Below are 17,969 nucleotides of genomic sequence, written 5' to 3'. Positions count from 1 at the left end.
CATTAATAACAGAAGAGAGAGAGCATGAAATAGAAGAAAAAACTAAAAGTACCTCGTCATCTATTCACAGTCCGGCAGAGGCGGATTGCGGTACTGAGTTCATCTAAATTCAGTAGTGGACATAAATTTATGTGTTAAAATTTAATAAAATTGCAACAAATAATAGATATGAAGTTATAACTTAAAAAACATAATGAGTTCAATGCTAAAAACCTTAAAAGTTATTAAATCCATAGAGTTTAAATCTTACACCCACTTTAGTCTGGCTAGGAGTTCAATACAACTACATTTCATTAATTTTCACTCATCATTAACTACACTTATAAGCTACATTTCCACCATTCGAGTCTTCTATTTCTCTACACATAGAGCTCAAAATCTAGACTTTCCTAGTTAATTAGTTTAAAGAGTACTTAAACAATTTGCTAGTCCTACCAAAAAAAAATGAATAAAAATGTGTCAAATAAGATAACTATTTATTAGCCCACAATTAATCAGCACATTATAAGGACTTGGAGAATAATACTCAGTGTCTTAAAATTATGGAGGATATATGTTCAAACAAATCACAATTACCTTCATGCACATAAAAAAAGTGAAAAATGGCATATAAAAAGTTGAAGTAATAACTACGATATGTACTGATGGAAAATATCGTATAACAAATCTGGAAAGATGATATTTAAGAACAAAAGAGCCCTTAATTCAGATAGAGAGTAACATGCATGCATTAGGTCAGAAAATTTGCTAGCAAAGGAAAAACTGAACTCAAAGTTTCAGTTTCCTACAGTTACTAACACAAGTAGACAGGTAAACAAAAAAAGGAAAACACCTTGATGAATCTACTTTATACGCTCTTAAATGTTACTTATAGGTATATTATTGGCACATTAAGTGACCAAAGCATTTAATTATCAAACCTAACTAATCAATAGCATCTTTTACTTGCAGGCTATATCTCTATAGGCTTATCCTGTGTGATCTATAGTACGAGTTCGAGCCGTGGAAACAACTATTAATGCTTGCATTAGGGTAGACTGTCTACATCACACTCCTAAGAGTGCGGTCCTTCTCTGAACCCTGCATGACTGCGAGATGCTTTCTGCATCAGGTTGCCCTTTTTTGTAACTTCTATAGGCTGATGAGTGTAAATTCTTTTTAAAGATAATTATCGATAATAAATGAAAATAGTTAATTGAAAAATAAAATAATAACCTCCTATAACATTATTAAATAATACTGGTAATATAAATTTTTTTTATACTGAGCTCATCCAAGAAACAATGGACATAAATTTTCAACAAAAAAGGTATTTAAATATGCTGTGTGAGCTTGTGGGGAGAGAGGAAAATTTGCTATCCAAAATTTCAAACATGAATATTCATGCATTTGAGACAGACATACTGAAAATAAGGAGGAAAAAGATGTTTGTCATTGTAGATTGTCCTAAGAAAGAAGCAATATAATCAAGCAACATATATATATTTGGTATAGTCAACCCAAATATCTATACCCGGGGGGAGGGGGGATTTGGTTTAGTAACTAAGGGGTTGTTTGGCTGGTGTTGCAAGGAGAATTAATATCTACATAAAATCCAGTATTACAATTTAAAATAATATTTGATTGCTACTTTTATCAGTCATAAAAATCTATCTGTTTATGTAGAATAAGAATATAGGTGAGATTAGTTGTGTTGGGATTATTATTTATTTATTGTTTGGTATGTTGTATTAAGAATGACAATTGCATAATTTCTAAGAAGAAGGTATAAGTTATACCGGTACTAATTACCCCACCTTCTATAAGGTATAAGTTATCCCAATGTTAAAATTAACACCGGGATAACTTATACCTGATTTGCTAACCAAACAGCGTATTAAGGCGATATTAAATTTTTATATCACCCTTATACCTTCTTATACCTCATACCAAACGACCCCTAAGATGATTAAAGTAACTCTCATAACAGTAAGCAAATTAAACTCTTATTTTGTTTAAAAAGTAATTACGGTCAAACCTCTCTATAACAATCTTGTTTGTTCTGAATACTTTTGAATGTTATAGCGAAATGTTGTTATAGAGAACATATATTATAACATAACATAAAAATTGGTTCCGGAAAAACTTGACTTTTAAAGTAAAATATTATTATACAGGGATATTGTTATAAAGAGGTCTGATTGTAACTCTATAAGTACTCCAGCATATTCTAGATTATATAGTACATACTACAACAACAATTACATACTCCTGCATATTCTATATTATACAGTACATACTACAACTAACAATTATGTCTTAATTCCAAACAGGTTAAATAAACAACAGTATTAGATTATGCAATGCATACTAACTTATCATAACATTTCAAATTAAATATCTAACAAAAAATAATGATCTCTACATTAAATAATTTATCGTAAGCATAACTTGTGTCTCAACCAAACAAGTTATAAATAAACTAAAGAAACAGGCTCCAACGTGATCAGCCAAAAAATCGGCTTTTTATAGTATTATTTCAAAGAGAATTAAAGCCATTAACTCAACTTCGTAGAGAAATTTGAACAAAAAACAAGGCTACATACCCTCATTCCCTCTCCTCCTCCCTCCTTTTTTCTATATTCGTTCTAAACAAGTAGTACTATTAATACTAATTAACTTCACTGGATCACATTACAGGAAAGAAAAAGTCAAATGTCAATTTCGTAATTTGTCGAAAAATCTCAAGATCTTGCAGGAGGTGGAAAGAATTGCGTACCAGCTGCCATGAAAGTGTTAATTAGAGGAGCAGAGTATATAGAATGTTCTAGAAAATGTGACCCTTCAGCCGCCGCAGTAGAACCACCGCCACTAGCGACCGCGTTGGACGTGGCCGCTGACGTGGTGGCGCCGATAAGTTTATGCTGATGTGGCACTACTGGTTCAGTACCACCAGATGAGCTGTCACCAGTAGTAGCATTCATATTATACTGACTCTCAAGACCTTGATCATATAAAATTCCCTTGAAAATATGTCCTCCAATATTAACCGCAGTCTGATATGCTATTTGATCTTCAGTTTCTTCAATCGAGCTCATTCTAACACGATGAAACACAGCCGTTGAATTTACTTTTGATGGAAAATTTCCAACTTCTAACCCTAAAAACATCAAAAGACTAACATAAGATAAGCAAACAAGATTCAACATGTAGGCATTATTAGCTAGTAATATTATAACATGCAAATTTAAGAGCTAGAGATACAATTATCCTAGGTCTAGGGAAACAAAGCCATTGTATATTCACATATATTGGTAACCAGAGGCGAAGCCATGATTCGAACTTTATGGCTCTAAATTCTAGAATTCCAACATTAGATTTAGTAACTAGGTTCTTAACTAAATTTTTATAAATATTTAGTGAATTTCTTAATAAAAATACAATATTATGCATTGAACTACTGGACCCGGCAGACGCCATACGTGAGCTTCTAACTCCACCCATATTGGTATATATACAGTCCAACCTCTTTATAACAACTTTGTTTGTTCCGAAATTTTTTGGTTGCTATAATAAAGTACTGTTATAGAGGACATATATTATAACATTTACATAAAAATCGGTTCCAAGAAAAACTTGGCTTTTATAGTGATAGTTGTTATATAAGGATACTGTTATAGAGAGGTCTGACTATACAGTAAAAGCTTTTTTAACTTTAACCAGATGTTTGAGATTCAAGCCATGAAAATGATATTCTCTTAGGTGAGGAGGCTAAAACCCCATAATGGACTTCTTACCATGTGAATCAGAATTAATCGAGTTAGTGAATTTCGAACCAAAAAAGAAAGAAAAAAAAGCAGCGCATAGAGAGAGAATAGGGCCTTCTTTGACAATCTTTTGTGAGGAATACCAAGAAACAGTGATGAGAAAGAGAAAGACAATAAAAAAGGAAAAGCTGATGGATTTTACTGTTACTACAAAGGGGAGGTTCATTTCTTTCGGTTTTCATCATAGGCAATAGTTACGGATCTTCTGTTTCTTCAGAATCTCGAGAATATATGTTTTTCTGTGTATATAGTGAGGCAGTGGTAGAATCACAAGCATGGGAGGGGATTCAATCTACTTCGTCTAAAAGTTATACAGAAATATAACAAAAATAACTTTTTATATACTATAAATTTCGAATCTCCTTAATGAAAATATCTCAAATTTAGGTGTGACATTTTTTGGATTATTTTGTTGTATCCCTTTATCAGAATTCATGGCTTCAACACTGCAACCAGGGGTGAAGCCACCTTTTGCCTTCGTCGAATTATTATGAAAAATTACACCGTATATATAAGTAAAATATTGATTTTTGATGTATAAAACATATATTGAACACCATTTGTTAGGAATTTTTTTTCACTTCATACAAATTTGAACACCCTTAGAAAAATTTCTGGTTTCGCCACGGACCGCAATGAATGATAATCGGGAAAAAAAAGTTTGGAATTGAGAAAGAGAAAATCTTTACCAGCTGTATTTGAAGGTAAACGAGTGCAAACAAGAGAAGAACCACTTGGATCATCTTTTTGCCTTTTGGGGTTATTATTATCTCTATGTTCTTGTTGTTGCAAAGAAGCAATTTGTTGTTGTTTTTCTCTTCTTTTAGCTGCTGGAACCCAAGTACTTCTCACATGTGTTTGACACTGTAAACCTCTGCTCTTACAACAAGTCCTACATCTCATATGTTGACAATCTTTCTTTGCTTGGTTGCCACAATCTTGACAACTAATTCCACCCCCACTACTACTTCTCATCATTACGAAAGCAGCAGATCTTGACGCCCCATGATCTGTTGCTGTAGGACCAACACCTAATCCAATAGCTGAAGTGGGATAAAGATCTTGTAATGGATTAATAATTGGGTTTCGGATTTGGTAATTTTGCTGCTCGTCTTGTTGTTGCCATAGTTCGAATCCTTTGTATACGGGTAATTCTTGATCATGATTTCTGTATAAGAACCAGTTGTTCTCTGGGTTGTGATGATTAGTGGTTTCTTGATGATGTTGTTCTTGACTTGTTTCTCTTCCTCCTCCTAGTGAAAAGAACCCAGCCATTTTTCTACCTTTATGCTTTTTTCTATATTTAATTGTGAGTATTTACAATCCATAGCATGACCCAAGAATGATATGCTCACTTGTGCAATTAACAAAGAGCTCTCACTCTGTCAATCCTTACTATATATAGATCTCATAAATTCCATGTTGAGTCGAATTACACCTCAAGCTTCACTCCACCCTTCCGTCAATTCCCTTAAGTTTCAGCCTCAATTCCCTTAAAGTTTCAGCCTCGTAACGATACTCACTTAGACCCTAAAAAAATTGATTTCTCGTAAGGTGCCGACGTCCTTAATATCTTGGTGTCTTGATTTGTGGGTTTAAGAAAAAAAATTAAAAAAGAGTGGTTTTTTTCCCACTCTCCCTTAATTTTCCTTTCTTAAGAGAGAGGAGGAAGTAGGAAGATAAATTAGTAGCTAGAAATTGTTGGAGACAAATTGCATATTTTTTATTTATAGAAATGAGACAATTGTAAAATAGACTTTTGGTGATAGAGATGAATCAAAGGGGAAGCTAAGTAAGACAAGCTTTTGTTTTGATTCTATGCAGTGGCTCGTGATAGGATCATTAAAGAGGTAGAATTACTGTACTGCAACAACGCCGCCATGGCCTAATTAAAAACAGCAGACTTTCTTTCTCTCTCTGCAATTTCTGTTGTTAACTTTCCGTTTGCTGCAACCACACCAATTTAAGTCTCCTGTTGCTTGTTGTGTGTGTCTAAATTCTAACCGGAAGTGTTTTAACGCGCATTCAGTATCTATATTCAATTAATATAGTTTAATACTTTATTCATTTCATTTTATGTGTCTGTAGATATTGGTGGCAAAATGGATAAAGAAAACGGTTATCTACCTATATTATCTACTAAAATATGGGTTGGATAATAAACTTTTTAAAAACGGGTCAAATATGGATAAGAACCATATTATTCAGTTAAAATAACATGGTCTAATCAGTTTTCGGACTGGTCATTCAAAAATAACCAGTGTTTGCCAAGTCATTGAAAAATAGCCACTATTTTGCTGCAACAGAGACCGGTCCAGCATAATATACTACAGTTCGGTGTACCTGTGTATGAACTTCCAGCATATTATGCTGGACCGATATACTTTGCTGGCTCCAGTATAATATACTGGAGACTGGAGCACCGGTGCTCCAAACTCTAGTATATTATGCTGGAGTATTTTTTCAGATTTTGAACAGTGTTTTCGTTCAAATTTATCTTTACATGAAAAGTGATTAAATTTCGATTACTTTTGAAACTGTGACTATTTTTGAATGACCACTTGTAAATCTGGTTATTTTTGAATTTCTCCCTATTATTCACTTAGAAATGGATAATCAATGATAACTAATGGTTTTAATATATTTATAAAGACTCAAATTGGGGGTTCCTAAGTTTGGGAGACTAAGAATTCTCTATAAAATGATCATATTCTAGAAGCCATGGATAATATAGATATCCATATTATCCGTCGGTTAACCCATTTTCTATCCGTATTAAACATGGATTGAGTCGGATAATTTATATATTTCTGCGTTATCCGTTTTTAGCCCACATATATCCGATTCGACCCACCCGTTTATCACCCCTAATCATAGACTTAGATACTGAATTTTACATATATGAAAAAGATCTTAAGTTGTGTATGACATATCAAAACTAAATTTGTTCTCAAAGATGTCATGTTGTTTCTCTAACGCAATATCATTTAGCATAAAATGAGAATACAACGAATTAAAAAGGTGATATTCTGTTTAAAGTAGATTAAAAAAAAAAATAAGACTTGAAATAGATGGAGTATCAATTAGCTAGAGCATGATAGTTTATTAAAAAAGTTTATTATTTCCTTCGTCCAATTTTATATAAAGATATTTAATTGAACACACAATTTAAGAAATTAAATGCGTAAATCTTTCGACATATAGGCCAAATATATACAAAGTATCAGAATTATCTTTTCAAAATGATGAGAGTTCCACACATGTCCTTTTATTTTTTTTTATATCATTAAAGAAGAATAAACTAAGTGGATCCGAATAAATCATATATTAACTTAGTACAATTAAATGATCTAATGTGGTGTGAATATATATTAATTAATCATAATTAAGTAATTGTATATGCAAACACATATCATGTATTTAAACATCAAGTGCAGGTAGTTTTTTTTACTTAATCTTTTTCCTATCACCACACGCTCTATCCCATCTACTCATTCGCTCCTCATCACAAATTATTGATCTTTAGAAAAAGCTAATCGAAATCGTATGTGCGCTAAATAAATAATAGTATGATATGCCTTTTTTGCATTCAATTTATATTAATTACGATGAATTAATATATTCTTATACTCCTATTTAATTATGATACTTCAACACGATTTTGTAGAATGCTTTCACCGGTATTTCAGAATCAAAAGGTTCCAGACCATTGCATGCCATCAACGGATTAGACTTTGCCACGTGTCAAGAACTCGGCTTTAGCTTCTTTCTCCTTTCTACCAAAAACCCGCTACTTTATGTCTCCTTCCATTTAATTGCGTAATTAATTGAATTCGTTTGTTTAGTTTGCTGTCTAATTTTATTTTTCATTAAAGTTTTAATTTTAATATAGCATAATTGATTACAATACTCAATATAATCTATTTTATGTTACAAGTTATAACCTCCCTTCTGAATAACTTTTTTTAAAAATAACATTTTTTCATATTTAAAAATAATTTAATTTTAAAACTTCTCGCTTTAGAGTCCTTGATGATAAACTTTTATCACCGCAACTTTCACACCATGTTTAAGATTACAAATTTTTGTTTCTTTTCTAAATAACTCTTATGTGTCTAATCAAACACCCTATATACAGTAAAAGAAGTAATATACTTTTTTTATTTAATAAAGAAGGTCCAAAATTACCCATATTGTTTGTCTTTATGATCAATACCTTCCATTAACCTATTAGATCATAAAAGCTCTCACTATTATTTTTCGTCTTAAATTTTTCCTGCCCCAAACGGTCTTGCAAAGTGATTTGAGGAGGCTTTTACTTAGAAGGAAAACCTCGAAATTTTTCATTGGATTATGCAAAATGATCTACCTTTGCCACCCATTAATTGTTGGGGCCAAATGATAAATAAAGTCTCGATCTTTGAAGGATACTCAAAAAGTCAATAAAAGTCAAATTCGGACCTGCGTGCCTAAAACTCGAAACCCATACAAATTCGATGATCCATAACCCGCCGAGCAAAATGTATGATTAGATTCTAACATCGAGTCCAACTCGGTACTCAAATTCTCAGAATATACTTTCTCAAAGCGTAGGCAAAAACCCAAAATTCATTACAAAATTTCATATTTTAGCTGTTAATATTTCGTATACATTCTTGGAATAATACCAAAAATGAGTCGAAATCACTTATCCCAAAGTCTTGCATAAAAATTTCCTTAAGAAATCGCCCATCTCCAAGCCTATGATTCAATATTTGAGAAATAAGCTCAAAATCCGACCCAAAACTCGACGTGTCGTGATGAAGCCTATCATGATTCTAGGCAAGCCGACAATTCATACATACTAACACTTCCAAATTCAAAATATACTAAAAGTGCAGGTACTTGCGCTCACTGTGGGTTTACAGACTCCGGAGGGGCAAATCCAGCCCAAGCACTTAATAAGCCAATCATGGCATGAATTAATAAAATATGTTGCAGCGTGCAACCCGCCCCCATAAATATTCTCACAATCAGGCCCTCGGTCTCACTAGTCATCAATCTCTCCAGTCTCTCGGGCTCACAAAAATCATGATAATCAGCCCAAACAATGATATAATGATATATCAATAAATGGTAACATAGACTAAGATATGATATGCAAATAATAGCTGTGAATGAGTACATAATTGCAATTTAAGAAAATAATTCAACATGCAACACGACCTCTGTGGGTCCCATCAGTACCATCATGTAGCCTAAGTATAATTTCTAACATGACTTGCAGCTCAATTTCTCTAATACACGGAGAATATATGGTTAACGACAAGATTATTCAACTATACAGTTCCTTGGAATTGACCAAGTCACAATTCCTACGGTGCACGCCCACGTGCCCGTCACCTAGCATGTGCGTCACCTCTACACCAATCACATAATACGTAAATTCGGGGTTTCATACCTTCAGAACTAAGTTAAGAAGTATTACTTACTTCAAACCGTGCAAATCTCTACTCCAATAAGCCCTTGCCTCGCGAATTAGCCTCCAAATGACTCGAATCTAGCCATAAACAATTCGATACAATCAACTCAAGCTATGGGAATCAATTCCATATAGAAATACTAAGTTCTTAATCAAAAGTCAAAAAGTCAACTCGAGGCCTCTTGGCCTCCCTCTCACTACGCTCCTAGCTACGGACCATCTCTATCTACCGAGCAATGTCAACCACCTCATCAAAAGTAGCGCCAAACACTCTCTCCTGAGTCACAATCAACCGCAGCTGATATGTGAGGCCATCAATGAACCTTCTAATCCTCTCCATATCAGTGGGAACCAACCAAACTGCGTGACGAGCCAACTCAGTAAACCTCATCTCATACTCCATCACAGACTTTTCATCCTGACAAAGGTGCTCAAACTGTCTGCGTAGCTCCTCTTTGCAAGACAATGGCACGAACTTCTCAAAGAAGAGAACAAAGAATCCTGCCATGCAAGTGGTGCTGCATCGACCGTTCTGCGCCTCTCATAATCCTCCCACCAACTGAAGGCAGCTCCAATGAACTGAAAAGTAGTGAACGATACCCCACTGGTATTCAAAATACCAGCCGTGCGAAGAATCCACTCACACCTATCCAAAAAGCCCTGGGCATCCTCCGACTCTGCCCCACTGAAAGATGGAGGCCAGAGCCTCCCAAACCTCTCTAGCCTCTTCTGCTCATCATCAGTCATAGCAGGAACTACATGGTCCTGAGCAGTTACAACCGGATGGGCTGGCAGTACCCCCGGTGTCTGGAGTCCCTGCATCACCAGCCCTGGTGTACGGCCGGCGGGAGTCTAAGTACCTCCCCGTCCTGAGAAGTGACTGCTGCGGCCGGAATAGAGACCGCCTGAGCAGAATGGTGCCCACGGTCAGAATCTGATCTAAAGCCTCTTGAAGGCCGAGAATCACAATGGGCACAACTAGTGCCTGAGCTAGCCCTACTGGCTCATCCACAACTAGAACCTGCTCTTGAATTGGGGCAACTGGCGGATCTGCAAGTGCTACCCTAGCTGCTGTATGAGATGCACCTCTACCCCTACCGCACCTCGGCCTCTAGTGGCCCTAACTGGTGGTATTGGTGCCTATCTATCTTGTCCGGTAGCACGTGTCCTCACCATTTGTGAGAGAATAAAATACAGAAGTTTAATTACCGGAATCAACAAATCCGCACGATAAAAATACAAGAATGTGAAGTTTCCTAAAGGTTCGACAGCCTCTCGAAGATAAGTATAGATATCTCCGAAACGATCAGCAAGACTCTACTAAACATTTTCATGACTCATGGAATCTATGCAACCTAGGTTTTGATACCAACTTATCACGACCCAAATTCCAAACTTGTCGTGATGGCACCTAACGTGGTACTAGGCAAGCTGACATTTCCAAGATATTCCCACCATTTAATAGAAAATGAATCGAAGTAGTTTAAATAACAAAAATTCTCATAAGCAGGGTAGAAACCCAAAACATAACACGAAAACTCCCGACATCGGGGTGTTACTGAGTTCATGAGCATCTATACATCACAATTCTGGAAAAGTAATTTCTATGAAAGTCTGGATCTAAATACAATAAATGTAAAGATATGGAAGGACTGACAAGGTCTACGAAAACGCCGGCAACTACCTCGAAATCTCCAAGTGGTCAATTGAGCAAAAGAAGTCAATACCCGCCGTGATCGGAAACACCTGGATTTGCACATGAAGTGCAATGTGTAGCGTGAGTACAACCAACTCAGTAAGTAACAAGACTAAATAAAGGAATGCAAGTAATGACGAGCGCTACAATTATAGTTCAATTTCAGTAATTTCAACATAGGAGAGTAGGCATGCTTTCAAGTTTGACAATTTAAGTCCAATCAGTTACCTCATGTCAACTTTAAGTAGAATAGAATGTAATATCTTTCAGATTTTTAGAGACAGTGATATATGGCAGCTAAGTGAAACAATAAACGAAATCAAAGCACCTTCTCAAAGCAACAATCACTCAGTCTTTCTCAATCACTCAGCACCCCGCAATCGGCACTCACACTCAGTAGGTACCGGCGCTCACCGGGGGTGTGTACAGACTCCGAAGGGGCTCCTTCAGCCTAAGCGCTATAATCCGTACGGACAACTCACGTGTTGCACAGATTGCTCACGTGCTATAGTATAAATATCTGGATCTCCATGGACAACTCACGTGCTATAGTATAAATATCTCACAATCCGACCCTCGGCCTCACTTAGTCATCAATCTCTCTAGTCTCTCGGGCTCTCAGAAATCACGAAAATCAGCTTAAACAGAAAGGATATAATGTATCAACAAAGAACACTAGAGACTGAGATATAATATGTAAGTAAAACTGAGATTGAGTACAACACAACAATTTTAGCATATAGATGAACATGTACACGACCTCTGAGGGCCCCTTCAGTATCAACACATGGCCTAAGCATGATTTCTAATAGGGTTTGAAGCTCCATTACTATATCACATGAAGAATTCACAGATGCCAACAGATTAATCATCTATACAGTTCCATGGAATGGACCAAGTCCTAATTCCTGCGGTACACGCCCACACACCCACACGCCCGTCACCTAGCATGTACGTCACATCCAAACCAATCACAAGGCACATAATACGGGGTTTCATACACTCAAAACCAGATTTAGAATTGTTACTTACGTCAATCCGGGAAAATCTCTACTCCAATATGCCTTTGCCTCACAAATCGGCCTCTGAACACCTTGAATGTAGCCACAAACAATTCGATACAATCAACACGAGCTAAAGGACTCAATTTCAGTAAAAAATAGCTCAAAGCCGGCCCCACGTCTTGAAATCTGACAAAGGTTACAAAATCCGAACACCCATTCAACCACGAGTTCGTCCATACAAAAATTATTCAAATCCAATATCAAAATCCCATTCAAAACCTCAAAAATCTAGCCTAAGAACTTTTTTTCATTTTCTCCAATGTTCCATCCCAAATCACAAATTTAATGATGGAATCAAAGGCATATCCATGGAAACTAACCAAAAATAGATAGGAATCACTTACTCCAAATACCCACGGGAAAATCTCTTCAAAAATCTCCTTCTAATGAGCTCCCAAATCAATTTGTTATGAACCTAAAGCCCTCATTTTTGAAACATATATTCTGCCAGTTATGCCTTCACCGCGAACGCGACCATCACCTCGCGTTTGCATAGCATAATTTCATTTGCTGCCCAAAACCGAATGGGTTCAACCACTCGTGAACGCGATGCTTCGCTGACCAATCACTTCGCGAATGTGACCACCTTTCCGCGAACGTGTAGAACTAATGCGTGGGGTCCCAGGTGCCTCATCTCTTCTTCACGAACACATGATCCTTCTCGCGTTTGCAATGCACACACTGCCCAAACCTTCGTGAATGCAAAGCCCTCTTCGCGAACGCAAAGCCCTCTTCGCGAACGTGAAGAGAAAATCCTCATCAGCCTCCAGATACACTTCGCAAATGCAAAGCCTTCCTCACAAATGCACAAGAGGAAACTAGTACAGCAAACATCAGCAATCTTCAGCCAAAAGCCAAGTCCAAAAATAATCCGCTAACCATCTGAAACTCACCCGAGGCCCTCGGGACCTCAACCAAATATACCATCAAGTCCCAAAATATCATATGAACTTAGTCGAACCCTCAAATCACCGCAGACAAGATCAAAAAATGAATCGCACATAGATTCAAGCCTAATGAATTTTGAACTTTCAATTTCTACAAATAACGCTGAAACCTATCAAATCACATCCAGTTGACCCTAAATTTAGCACACAAGTAACAAATGACACCACAGGGGTACTCCAACTTCCAGAATCGGAATCCAACCCCGATATCACGAGGTCTACTCCTTGTCAAACTTCCCAAAAATTCAACTTTTACCATATCAAGCCTAATTCAACTACGGACCTCCAAATCATAACCCAGATACGCTCCTAAGCCCAAAATCACCCAATAGAGCTAATAGAACCATCAAAACACCATTCTGAAGTCGTTTATACATAAGCCAACATCCGATCAACCATTTCAACTTAAGCTTTCCATTATGAGACTAAGTGTCTCAATTCATTCCGAAATCCTTTCAGATAAGTCATATAATAACTATAAAGCATAAAATGAGCAGAAAATGGGGGAACGGGGCTACAACTCTCGAAACACCCGGTCAGGTCGTTATAATTTTGTAGACATTACACTTGGATAATTTAGTTAAGTTGATAAAAGATACGAGTTACACCAACAATTATATGGAGCGAAGTTATCTCAGAAACTACAGACTAGAATCGGCAAACTTAGGTAAGAACATGTTGAAAATAATTATGTAATTTAGTCTCCTTTTTAGTTATTTAATTAGATGTTAGTTAGAAGATGCCAAAAGTAGCCAGTTCATTAGCAGTTAGTCGTTGTTTTCATTTTTTGACACTCTCATATGTATAGTGGTATTGCCACTTAGAGTTTAATCAGATTTTTGATTCCAGAAGTTTTATTTCCTCTGGCTCTCTTTCTCCTTTCACTACTAATGGCGTGAGGGTCAAATCCACATCTCCATTAGAGCTCATCTTGAGCTCAAATTACTGTTTCATTGAGAAAACTGATATGGTATCAGAGTCACTTACAGGTTTCGATTTAAATTTGTACATGCAAGTTGTGATTTGTACATCTTGATTGTGGTTGTTTTCAATTGTTCATTTTGCAATTAGATTAAATTTGTACATACAAGTTTCGATTTGTGCCATATTTGAATCATCATGTATCTACCGGTGTTGAATTTTTTATCCACAGTCAGTTCTCTGGATTCTACATTTGCAGTCGATTTGATCTTATCTTTCATTCCTTTAATTTCTAAGAAAATTAAATTGTTTCAATAATGACTATTGTTGAAGATAATGAATAGTCCACACAATCTGTGGCTGATTCAACTAATTAATTAATTGTTGACACCAATAGTCCCTTTAATATGCATCCATCTAATAATCCCGGGACAATATTAGTACCTGTGTTTTTCAATAGATTTGGGTATCATTCATGGAGAAGAGGTATAACGCGAGCCTTATCGGTAGAGAATAAGTTAGGGTTTATCATGGAGAATGCAAAAGGCAGATCCAGGCTCATCAAAATTATTGAGTATGGGAAAGGTGCAACGACATGGTGACCTCATGGGTTCTAGAAATCGCAGATAGTGTCAAGTATGTGAGTGATGCAGTTGAGTTATGGATAGAACTTGATGACCGATATGACAAAACTAATAGGACAAAAAAAATATCAAATTCAAAAGGAAATCAATAATCTGTCGCAAGGAAATCTTGACATCACTGGTTATTATACCAAAATAAAAGAACCGTGGGAGGAACTCAACACTCTGATTGCCAAATCTCACTGCACCTGTAACTGAAAACACGAAGCTAAAAAAAGTATGGACAAAGCTGAGTAAGATAGGAGATTGATACAATTTCTTATGAGGTTAAACGAGACATATACTATTGTCATGACCCAATTTTCCTTATAGGTTGTGATGGTGCCCAACATCGCCGCTAGGCAAGCCAATGGTGAACTAAACCATGTTATTTCTCTTTTTAATAAGCTTCCAAGTAATTTAATTCTATTTAATAAGAAATTAAGGAGTAAAAAATTTAATAAATGAAGCGAAGACAATAGAGTGGCAGTCATAGTGATATAAGTACTCCAAAACCACAAAGTCTACTAGTGTGTGCGCCAAGACCTGGTGTCACAAGTGTATGAGAAACTATTAGAATATTCAAAACTTCTAACTACTGTCCGAAATAAAAATAGACAGAAACTAAATGCAAAAAGGAGACTCTAGGGGCTGCAGAACGGCTAAGGAAGTAGCTCACCACTAGGCCTTAGGATATATGGGATGCGAGCCGGTATGACTGCCAGATGCACCTGCCTCAGATCCTGCACGATTAGTGCAGAAGTGTAGCGTGAGTACATAAATAACATGTACCTAGTAAGTATCTGGTCTAATCTCTAAGAAGTAGTGATGAGGGAACGACATCGACACTTACTATGGGTTAACAATATAAATACAGAAATTCTAAATAAACATGGGTTAAGTAAATGATAATAATAACTCAATGACAAGCAAGAATGAATAATTCTTTCATAATTAGTGATTTCCAAGTCAATTTCTGTCATTAATAATAAAAAACCTCACAAGCTGTAAAATAATATCAACTATAATTAGGCTCCAAGTATTATTAAGCACGATTTATACCGAGGTCGTATCGCCTGATCTAGAATAATGTGTACACTATCGAGGGTCGTGCAACACGAATCATAGATGCATCTATTCTACCGCCGAGGCGTTCGACCCGCTCCACAAGAAGAGGATACTTTATGAACATTCGATTTTTGTAAAGCTATTACAAGACTAACACACAATGAAGCACACTATATTTTACCGTTCAAGTAACCCAATAAAACTCAAGTAAATGAAATTCCGTCTTTTACAATTTTTTATCTAGTTCCAATATACTCTAGGCACTTTAATTAACAAGTAGGATACAAACATTACAAGTATTTCATGATTTGAGTCCTAAACTACCGGGACATAAGCATATTTAGTAGTTACGCACGGACTCTCGTCACTTCGTGCGTACGTAGTCCCCACAATTAGAAGCAAATAGTAATATAAATCACCTATGGGGTAAATTCTCTCTTACAAGGTTAAGCAAGAGACTTACCTCATCTCAAAGCTTACTTTCCGGCCACAAAATCACCCGAACAATCCACAACTAGCCAAATGTTATATAAAATAATCTATATATGCTCAAGTGTTAATAACTTAGCTATTAGAATAATTACCCAACCCGAATTAAAAAATACCTAATAGCTTACCCCCCGGGCCCACGTGCCCGGATGCCACAAATTTTTGAAGAAAGTTGTTACCCATGAGCTCACGAACTCAAATATATTTTTTACCCAATTTCATAATCATTTTCGTGGTTAAATCTTATTTTTATCAAAACCCTAGGTTTTTTTTAAAATCCCATACATCCCAACATTTTCCATGTTAAATCTACTTATGATTAGTGTATTTAGCTAAAGAATTGATAGGGATCACTTACCTCTTGATGTTGATGGAACCCCTCCCAAAAATGCTCTCAAAATCGTCCAAGACCAAGTGGAAAATAAGGAAAATAAAGCTAAGTCTTGTAATAAAAGGCTGTTGCATAGGTCGTAGGTGACGTATTTGCGACACCTTGTTCGAAAATGCGACGAAATCTTCGCAAAAGTGAAGCTGGGCCTCCACTGTCAAGGTCGCATTTGCGACCACAACATCGCAAATGTGAAGGTGGGCTGATCGCAAAAGCGACTAAAAATCTCGCAATGCTAGTCTTGCCTTGACCAGGCTTCTTCGCAATTGCTGAAGTCAATCTCTCAAATGCGAGTTCGCAAATGCAAACAAAAATTGGCATTTGCGATACCCGAGGAACCAACAAAGAAACTAGAAAACTAAAGTCTTTCCCATCCATCCGAACACATCTGAAACTCATCCGAGCCCTCGGGGCTTCACACAAGACGTCCACACAAGTCTAAAAATATCATACGAGCTTGTTCGCATAATCGAGATGCCGGAATAACATCTAAAAGCATGAATCGAATGCCAATATGCATTAATCAAATCATGAAAACTTAAAACTTCTAAAAACACATCCGCACGTCCGATTCCTATCAAATCAACTTCGGAATGGCACCAAATTTTGCGTGCAAGTCTTAAATCACATACGGAACTGTTCCTAGGCTCGGAATCCAGAATGGACCTCGATAACACCAAAAACTATTACAAACCAATTTAAAGACCTTTAAAACCTTTAATGAGACAACTTTCAATATTAAGCGCCGAAGCGCTCCCAGGTCATCCAAAACCTGATCTGAACATATGCCCAAGTCCAAAATCATCATATGAACCTATTGGAACTGTCAAATCCTGGTTCCGAGGTCGTTTACTCAAAACGTTGACTCAAGTCAAACTTAGCTCCTTTTAGCTAACATTAAGGAACTAAGTGTTCTGATTTTAACCCGAACCCTTCCAAATCCCAAACTAACTATCCTTGCAAGTCATAAAGCAGTTAAAGCACATATGGGGAGTGTTATTTAGAGGAACTCGGATCTAGAAAGAAAAATGACCGATCGGGTCATTACATTCTCCACCTATTAAACAAATATTTGTCCTCTAACGGTTCTAGAATCATAGACTGAATGCCGAATAAGTGTGGAGATCTGCTCCGCATGTCCTCCTCGGTTGCCCAAGTTGCCTCCTCGATTAATTGACCCCTTCACTGTAGAAATCTTCTTGGATCTTAACTGGCGAACCTGTGTATCAACAATGGCAACTGGTTCTTCCTCATAACCCAGGCTGTCATCTAACTGAACCGTGCTAAAGTCTAACACATGCGACCTGTCGGCATGGTACCTATAGAGCGTAGACACGTAGAAGACCGGATAAACTCTTGATAGACTGGGAAGCAAAACAAGCTTATAAGCAACCTCCCCAACTCGTCTCAACACATCAAATGGACCTATAAACCTTGGGCTCAACTTGCCCTTCTTTCCAAATCTCATGATTTCCTTTATCGGCGAGGCTTTCAAGAGAACCTTCT

The 17,969-nt window shown here is 36.5% G+C and overlaps 1 protein-coding gene across 1 annotated transcript; it reads right to left on the bottom strand.

Annotated features, from left to right (window-relative positions):
- Positions 1 to 2,485: 2,485 nt before the first annotated feature.
- On the bottom strand, positions 2,486 to 5,822 carry LOC107799063 (protein EXPRESSION OF TERPENOIDS 1-like). Its single transcript, XM_016622132.2, has 2 exons — positions 4,496 to 5,822; positions 2,486 to 3,139 (listed from the first exon to the last, which is right to left on the bottom strand). The coding sequence occupies exons 1-2, from the start codon at positions 5,079 to 5,081 to the stop codon at positions 2,724 to 2,726; spliced, it is 1,002 nt and encodes a 333-aa protein (XP_016477618.2). The 5' UTR covers positions 5,082 to 5,822; the 3' UTR covers positions 2,486 to 2,723.
- Between the last annotated feature and the right edge of the window lie 12,147 nt (positions 5,823 to 17,969).

The sequence above is a fragment of the Nicotiana tabacum genome, chromosome 21 (genome assembly GCF_000715075.1).
Source record: "Nicotiana tabacum cultivar K326 chromosome 21, ASM71507v2, whole genome shotgun sequence".
Taxonomy (NCBI): Eukaryota; Viridiplantae; Streptophyta; class Magnoliopsida; order Solanales; family Solanaceae; genus Nicotiana; species Nicotiana tabacum.
This window is presented reverse-complemented; position numbering and strand designations above follow the sequence as displayed.